This window comes from Saccopteryx leptura, chromosome 13 (genome assembly GCF_036850995.1).
Source record: "Saccopteryx leptura isolate mSacLep1 chromosome 13, mSacLep1_pri_phased_curated, whole genome shotgun sequence".
NCBI lineage: Eukaryota > Metazoa > Chordata > Mammalia > Chiroptera > Emballonuridae > Saccopteryx > Saccopteryx leptura.
In genome coordinates, this window is record NC_089515.1 from 41,188,938 (window position 1) to 41,197,756 (window position 8,819).

At 53.1% G+C, this 8,819-nt stretch overlaps 1 protein-coding gene across 1 annotated transcript; it reads left to right on the top strand.

Moving 5' to 3' along the window:
* Window positions 1-297: 297 nt before the first annotated feature.
* Window positions 298-4,501, top strand: MEX3B (mex-3 RNA binding family member B). Its single transcript, XM_066355499.1, has 2 exons — window positions 298-856; window positions 1,668-4,501. Exons 1-2 carry the CDS (start codon window positions 586-588, stop codon window positions 3,113-3,115), a joined length of 1,719 nt encoding a protein of 572 aa, XP_066211596.1. The 5' UTR covers window positions 298-585; the 3' UTR covers window positions 3,116-4,501.
* The last annotated feature ends 4,318 nt before the right edge of the window (window positions 4,502-8,819 follow it).

Consider the following 8,819-nt stretch of genomic DNA (forward strand, 5'->3'; position numbering starts at 1 on the left):
GGCGCTCGCGCTCCGCTCGCTCTGCCCGCGGCCTCCGCCCGCCCCCCGCCCGGCGCGCGCCAATCGCCTCCCCCAGCGATAGTGTCAGTAGCATTGTAGTGTCAGCTCCCGCCGGTGACGTTGCGCCTCGCTCGTCCCCCTCCGGAGCCGTCTCGCTGCAGAGCCTCAGTCAAGAGGCGGGGAGCAGAGAAGGAAAAAGCGCTGAGTGAGGGCTGGCGGGAGGGAGTGGAGGAGCCGGGGAGGGGCTCCTTAAAGAAACGCTGCTGTCGCTCGCCTGCTCGCTTCTCACTCGGCATTGTGGCAAGCCAGCCGGGCACTCGGGGGGCACGCGCGGCTGCCACTTGAGCTCTGCCCCCACCCCATCCGACAGCGGACCTGGGGTGGGGACCAAGGCGGTAGTTCCCGCAGCCACTGCCCGGCGTGGACCGCACGGAGCGACCCACTCCTTCCGGCGCCGAGAAAGGAGCCACGGATCCCTCTGCAGCCGCGGGTCTCCCCGCCCCTGACCGCTCGCTTCCCGGCCGCCTTTGTGGCCGTAGCTTCTGAGCCGAGAGCCGGCGGGGGCGCGGCGCGCACGGCCGAGCGATGCCCAGCTCGCTGTTTGCAGACCTGGAGCGCAACGGCAGTGGAGGGGGAGGCGGCGGCGGCGGAGGAGGAGGCAGCGGCGGCGGGGGAGAGACCCTGGACGACCAAAGAGCCCTGCAGCTCGCTTTGGATCAGCTCTCCCTCCTGGGGCTGGACAGCGACGAGGGTGCCTCTCTGTACGACAGCGAGCCGCGCAAGAAGAGCGTGAACATGACCGAGTGCGTGCCGGTGCCCAGTTCGGAGCATGTCGCCGAGATCGTGGGGCGGCAAGGTGGGTCCGGCAAGGATGGGGAGCTGGAGTGTAGCGGGTCTCCGGTCACCGCCCCGCATTGTAGTGTCAGCGGGGAGGGTGCGAGAGGGATCGGGATCCGCGAAGCCCGGGAGCCTTGGGGAGGGAGGAAGAGCCGCGCGAAGGGCCGGCGCCCCAGACAAAGAAAGTGCAGGCAGGCTGTTTCCCAGACCCACGCCGTGGCCACGGCGGGATGCACTTCTCCTGCTAAAATCACTGCCTTCTCCCCTGGCGCCCCCCACCCAGCCTACCCCGGGAAATACAATTTAAATAGAAGATGCTTGGGGGAGGGGGCCTTTGATCGGTCCTTTGGGAGGGGGGAGGAGGAGGAGTGAGCATCGGATGGAGGAGGATTCTGGATTTCTGCAAAGCGTAATGGAGCTCAGAAGAGGAACAATGGGTCCCGGGACTGCCCCCCTTCCCAGCGGTCCCCCAGCTCCTGCTGCCTTCCCAGAACCCCTTCGCCGCGTCTTCAGGACGGACGGCGCACCCCGCTGGATCCCAGAGGCGTCTCCCCAGCTGACTTTTTCTGGGATTCTGGGGTTTGGCTCCGGACGACTGCAGTCACTAGGGAAGGGCTGGGCAGCCAATAGGCTGTTCCTCGAGCGCTTCGCGGGTGGAACCCGCTTCCCGGCCTGGGGTCAGGGCAGGAGCCGCCCCCTTTCCGTCCCCTCGAGTGTCCTGTGGTTCCGCTGTTCAGGACACGGGCTGTCCCAAGTCTCCTTGCTTTTCCCGGGGTAATGGGCGTGTCTGTCTCTCTCTCCCACTCCCTCCCCTGCACCCTGGCTCCCAGGTTGTAAAATCAAAGCGCTGCGGGCGAAGACCAACACTTATATCAAGACCCCGGTTCGCGGGGAGGAGCCTGTCTTTGTTGTGACGGGCAGGAAGGAGGATGTGGCCATGGCTCGGAGGGAGATCATCTCTGCCGCGGAGCACTTCTCCATGATTCGAGCCTCGCGAAATAAGAACACAGCGCTCAATGGAGCGGTGCCGGGGCCACCCAACCTGCCTGGGCAGACCACCATCCAGGTGCGGGTGCCCTACCGCGTGGTGGGACTTGTGGTGGGCCCCAAGGGTGCCACGATCAAGCGCATCCAACAGCAGACGCACACATACATCGTGACGCCCAGCCGCGACAAGGAGCCAGTGTTCGAGGTGACCGGCATGCCTGAGAACGTGGACCGAGCTCGTGAGGAAATCGAGGCGCACATCGCCCTGCGCACCGGCGGCATCATTGAGCTCACAGACGAGAACGACTTCCACGCCAACGGCACGGATGTGGGCTTTGATCTGCATCACGGGTCTGGCGGGGCTGGCCCAGGCAGCCTGTGGAGCAAGCCAACCCCTAGTATCACGCCCACCCCCGGCCGCAAGCCCTTTTCCAGCTACCGCAACGACAGCTCCAGCTCTCTTGGCAGCGCCTCCACAGACTCTTACTTCGGCGGGGGGACCGGCGGCAGCGCAGCCGCTACCCCGCGCTTGGCAGATTACAGCCCCCCCAGCCCTGCGCTCAGCTTTGCCCACAATGGAAACAACAACAATGCCAATGGATACACCTACACTACGGGGGAAGCTTCTGTGCCTTCCCCTGACGGCTGTCCAGAGCTCCAGCCTACCTTCGACCCGGCCCCCGCCCCCCCACCTGGGGCGCCTCTTCTCTGGGCCCAATTCGAACGGTCGCCGGGAGGCGGGCCTGCAACTCCGGTGTCCTCTTCGTGCTCATCCTCTGCATCTTCGTCAGCTTCATCGTCTTCAGTGGTCTTTCCCGGGGGCGGGGCCAGCGCACCCTCCAACGCCAATCTGGGGCTGCTGGTGCACCGCCGGATGCACCCGGGCACCAGCTGCCCACGCTTGTCCCCGCCCTTGCACATGGCCTCGGGGGCGGGCGAGCACCACCTGGCTCGCCGGGTGCGCAGCGACCCAGGCGGAGGGGGCCTGGCCTACGCGGCCTATGCCAACGGGCTGGGGGCGCAGCTGCCAGGCCTGCAGCCTTCCGACACGTCGGTCTCCTCGTCGTCATCCAGCTCCTCCTCCAGCTCCTCATCCTCCTCCTCCGGGTTGCGGCGCAAGGGCAGCCGCGACTGCTCCGTGTGCTTCGAGAGCGAAGTGATCGCCGCGCTGGTGCCCTGCGGTCACAACCTCTTCTGCATGGAGTGCGCCAACCGCATCTGTGAGAAAAGCGAGCCCGAGTGTCCAGTCTGCCACACCGCGGTCACTCAGGCCATCCGCATCTTTTCCTGAGGGCAACGCGCGCCTGTGCTCATCTCTCTCCGCGCTGGGAAATGGGGACGCTTCCCTCCATTCCCACACGCCAGCGCCTGCCGGCCTCCTTGGTGCCCTCTCCTACCGTGCTCACACTCTGAGATCCGAGAGGAGCTTGGAAAGCTGTAGTATCCGCTCAGTTTGAAATTTAATTTTTAAACAAAGGAACTTGCCAGGATATCTGAATCAAGAGTACTGTAGCCTGGGAAACCTCTGAACCACCTGAAATGCATGCTCTATACATAATAGGAACGGCAACCTTCTAGTAATGATAGTTTTTACACTGTACTTAATAGGAAGCGTCCAAAAGAAGAAAACCCTGCAAGTGTTCCATTTTCTTAAAATAGGACAAAAATGAACAATAATTGTTATGAAGATGATAATAATAGTGCTATGGGATGTGTGAATTGTTCTAGTGTGTTCCCCATTATGCTGGGTTCCTACCATGCTTGTTCTAGAACACAGTGGATCCTTTCTGAATGTTCGTGGAAGGGCCAAGAGTTCCTGTGAAACCAGAATACTGCAGCTTTATTAAAGTTAAAAAAACTGTAACATATCTCTTATATATTAAAAAAAAAAACGTTTAAAAGTTTTAAAGAGAAATCGCATTAATACAGATTGAAGTATTTTATTCTTTTTTGACTTGAAAAATTATATTTCATATTGCAAAAGATGTTTACAAGTATTTTAATTTAAGTTCAGTGAACTTTTTTGTAGCTGGGTTAAATCTTTTTATTTTAGTATGGCCTTAGGGCAAAGAACACTGTATTATTTTAATAATCACACAATTGTGACGGAATTACAAAACCGTGAAATGTGTAACGTTTTGAACAGTATTCTGTTGGGTTGGAGATTTTATAGGTTCAGACAAATCTAGATCTGCTTCACCCAGCATATTTTCTATTTAGTGATATAAAGCATATTTTATTCTATATTATTACAAAAAAAAACTCCCCTGAAATGTATAAACGTCGAAAGGAACTGTTGATGCTTTCTAACATTTGTATAAATAGAATTCAGTGCAAGTTACGAAAATTCTGTTGCACCACTATAGTTTTAGTATTTCTATTTTAATACATTTGTTTACCACTTGTTTATGTATATGTAGGTGATGTTACTTGAGCTTAAATGTACTTTACTGAGCAAAGTTTAAAAAAAAAAGTATATTTTATTTTATGATAAAGGGCCTTTAACCTCATGGTCAAATACTAATATTATATTTGCTGAGACAAGATTTGAAATTGTATCAAGAGTTTTATTTTTCTGACATTTAAAGTTCTACATAATAAAGGTAAAACTTAAGTAATGGTGCTACTTCATTTTTTAAGTATTTCTATATAAATAAAATATTGAAGAAAATGTATATTGCGTGACTTTTTTTTTTTTTTTCCATTTAAGCTTCTTGGTGTACCTATGTGAGGAGTTGGTCACTCTTAGGTGACAAGCTGTACTACCTCACTTCCAGGCTTATTATGTCAGTAATTTAATCAATAAAACAAACTTTTAAAAGAGAGCAGTTGTGTTTGGGTGCATGTATTGGCCGTGGTATTTAAAATTTTTATTTTTAAATTTTTAAAAATTGCAGGTTTGCACTGAATCAGGGCTTCTCCATGAGGCAGCGTGGGCCCAGCGCCTGGGGCCCAGTGATACTTTTAGGGGTCCAGGAAAAAGTTGTAATTTTCAGACTTACACAAACCTATTAACATTTGCCTAAAACATTAGAAAGTAAAATACGAAGAGCATTTAAAGTTATATAAAAATACATTTTAATAGTAGTAGTATGGAGGAAAGACGCCCAGGAATGCTAGAGGGCCTAGGATCCAGGAAAGTCCTAATCCTACCCAGCCTGGGACCCGAAGGGAACAGCAGGCTAAGGGCTGTGTTTGTTGTGAGTTTCCATGAAGGGTCACTTCCTGGGGGGAAGGGCTATAGGGGTAACCAGTGTCTGCTTGCAGAGGACAGAGCTGGATTTGAGCACTGTCTTCGAGGCTTCTGCTGGTAGGGCTTGCTAATTGGTGTTGACAGGCTGCGGTGTTAACTTGTTGTTTGGAGAGAAGTTCGTGTTTGCTTTTGACAGTCTGCACCTGCTGCTGGACTGCGGCGGGTGGTTAAGGGGTGGAGCCACACGCCTTCACTTGGCCTGAACTCTGCCTTCTATCGAGTGCTTAGGAATGACCAGACCACTGACTTTTCAGCAAACTTCCTGGCTGGGCAGCCCCTCCCCCTCCCCAGAGCAGCATTTGCCCGCCCAGGACGTGGCAGGCTTTTGCTTGAATCTGTGCTGGAGGGTGACACTGAGCAGGTGAGTCCAAACGGTGGACTACAATATTATTGGTGGTTCCTGTTCCCCCCCTTTTATTTTTGTCTGGAGATTGAGTCGCTGCCTTGCATCCTTAACTCCCGGTTTGTTTGGTTTACATGGTGGTGTGTAAAGGCCGTTGGAGTGGGAGGAGGAAAAGGCGTGGCCTTGCTTGCTTGGGAAGTTTCTGGCATCATCTTCCACTCTGGAAACGTCCCAGCCTGTGTTTTCCCCCTTTTCTTATCCCTCAAGGACTGGAGGTTAGCTGAGGCCTGGCAAGGAGCAGTGTTACCATCCCCTTCCCCCTCTCCTCTCAGCGGTTTGGAAATGCCTAGACGAGAACCAGGGTTCCTTTTACACTTCTTTAGTAACGTCACTGCTTTTCTGCATTCACGGAGTGATTGCTGAGGAGGCTGGGATGAACATCAAAAGCCTTGATTGGTTGCGCTTCGCACACCTGGAAATTTTTTGTGATCTGTATATGCTGCTTTGGAAAAAGAAAAGAAAAAGATCAGATTTTGAAGCTGCTGACAGACCCTCAGATGGCCTATATTTTTGCTTTGTTGAGAAACAAGTTTCCTTTGTTGACATGCAGTGTTGGGATCTATTATTAATAAAACTACATTTCTTAGGAGAGAGAGCTTTCTATCCTCGGTTCCCCTGCAGGGCGGGCCCTTGTCACCAGCAGAAGATGTGGACACATATTCGTGGTATTAGGAGGCATTAGCTTTTGAACCAAGGCAAGCCTTTTGCCCCATTCCCCAGCTCCTTCAAATGACAACTGTGGAGGTGACCACAGGCTGTGGAGGTGACCACAGGCTGTGGAGGTGACCACAGGCTGTGGAGGCGACAGTCCTGCTGGAGAGATGAGAGGTGCCCCATTTATGCCGTGTGACTGCCAGCAACTTCCCTTTCTGCTTTTTACACCCCTCTGAAATCTTCCTGCTGCTCTGAAATACCAGTCACCAGCCCTGTCTCCCCAGTTCCTGTTCCATGTTTTCCTTCACAGACACCTGTGGTTCTCGGCTGGGGGTGCTTTTGAAGATCCACGTCCCCCACGATCTGGCAATCTCCGGAGACAGTTTTGGGTGGGACAACTTCGGGTCGAGCTACTGGCATCTTAAGGTGTTCTGGCCAGGGATGTTCCCAAGGCACAGGATGGAATTCTCCAAAGCAGGGTTGAAAGACCCAGACAGAGACAAAGCTGGCCCGGCAGCCCTGCTGCCCGCTCTCTGCCGTGACACTGGTAATATTGGCAATGTTGTTCTGACGCCTAAATGCATACACATTGACCGTCAGTGGTGTTCTGGGGTTACCCCCTCCACAAGAGTGCTGGTGACATCAGGAATATGGGGGGGGGGTGAGGCTGATGATGTCTGAGCACAGGAGGTCAAAATCAAGGAACTCCTTCTTCACCGCTGGTGAGCGGTGGATTGCGCCCAGTTAACGATGATCATGCTGACACGGACCGGTCAGAGCACCTGATTCCCCATTCTCCTGTGGTCCTTTCCAGAACGCCAAGGGCAGCTGCACTGAGATGTGATTGCACCTGTTTGCTGTAAAAATGCAGAGACTCAAAATGCAGGCCCCAAACCCAAACCCAGAGCTTTCACTCCAGCGTGCGGCCTCTCTGCCTTGCCAGGCCGCCTGGGGCTGTGAGACGGATACCTGCAGAAATACTGGAAACGGGTCTGCGCCAGCAGCTCTGCCCTGTCCTGTTTCACGGGCCCCTTTATCCTACTAGGATTGGCTCTTGGGAGGAGCTATGTTACCTTCAGTGAATTTCAGGCACTGCATGCTCAGGAGCTTTTATCTCTTCAGCTTGATCGTTCCAAGAAATGTGGATAAATTTGCCCCCTCGGAAGGGGGTTTTCAGCCTGCTGGCCAGTGTAATGCTAGTAGCCATTGTTCTTAAAACTTTATGGGAGCAAGGTAACTTGGGCAGAGGTGGGGGCAAGGTGACTTGGGAAGAGATGGAAGCTATACTGGCTTCAGTCACTTCCTCACCTTAATAAGAAGGTTCCCTTCCTAGCTAGGGAATGAGGGCCCTTCCTCTTTTTTTTTTTTTTTTTTTAGAGTAGGGGAGATACATAGACTCCCGTATGCACATCAACCAGGGTCCACCCAGCAACCCCTGTCTGGGGCCGATGTTCGAATCAGTGGAGTTATCCTCACTGCCCAGGGCCAAGACTTGAACCAATCGAGCCACTGGTTGCGAGAGGAGAAGAAAGAGAGAAGGGTGAGAGGGGAGAGGAAGGGGGAGAGAAGCAGATAGTCCCATGTCAAGTGTTCCCTGACCAGGGATCGAACCTGGGAAGTCCACATGCCAGGCTGACACTCTATCCACTGAGCCTACCAGCCAGGGCCATGAGGGCCCTTCTAATGCTGAATCATTCCTAGCTTTTCCTATTGCCTTCCCCCCTCCTTGTCCTGGTCAAAACCTGACCTTTCTTCCTTCCCCCATTAGGGATGCTTGAAGTGCTGGAGGCTCTCTCCACTGTTGAGGCCAGCCTGTTTTCCAGGAAGGGGAAGGTTGGGAGTTAGGCTTTCCTAACATTGGCCCAGTGACTGTGGATGACAATTGCTCTAGTTCAGGGGTCCCCAAACTACGGCCTGCAGGCCGCATGCAGCCCCCTGAGGCCATTTATCCAGCCCCCGCCGCACTTCAGAAGGGGCACCTCTTTCATTGGTGGTCAGTGAGAGGAGCACATTGACCATCTCATTAGCCAAAAGCAGGCCCATAATTCCCATTTAAATACTGGTCAGTTTGTTGATTTAAATTTACTTGTTCTTTATTTTAAATATTGTATTTGTTCCCATTTTGTTTTGTTTTTTACTTTAAAATAAGATATGTGCAGTGTGCATAGGGATTTGTTCATAGTTTTTTTTTTTATAGTCCGGCCCTCCAATGGTCTGGGGGACAGTGAACTGGCCCCTGTGTAAAAAGTTTGGGGACCCCTGCTCTAGTTTATTGAGCTCTCACATTGGCTGAAGCAGGCCCTGTGCTAAGGGCTTTACATTAGCCCAGCTCAATGAGGTAGCTACAAGCAAACCCATTGCAAAGATAAGGAAATGGAGCTAAAGAGACAATAAATGGGCCCTGGCCAGTTGGCTCAGCAGTAAAGCATTGGCCTGGTGTGTAGAAGTTCTGGGTTAGATTCCTGGCCAGGGCACACAGGAGAGGTGCCCATCCGCTTCTCCACCCCTTCCCCTCTCCCTTCTCTTTATCTCTCTCTTCCCCTCCCGCAACCAAGGCTCCATTGGAGCAAAGTTGGCCCTGGCGCTGAGGATGGCTCTGTGGCCTCCGCCTCAGGCTCTAGAATGTCTCCAGTTGCAAGGAAGCAATGCCTCAGATGAGTAGAGCATTGCCCCTTAGAGGGCATG

What these genes read in the sequence shown, in the direction of transcription:
- MEX3B (XM_066355499.1), top strand. Translation starts at nt 586, where the DNA reads ATGCCCAGCTCGCTGTTTGCAGACCTGGAGCGCAACGGCAGTGGAGGG. An exon ending in CGAGATCGTGGGGCGGCAAG is followed by an intron (nt 857 to 1,667) that starts GTGGGTCCGGCA and finishes CCTGGCTCCCAG; the next exon opens with GTTGTAAAATCAAAGCGCTG.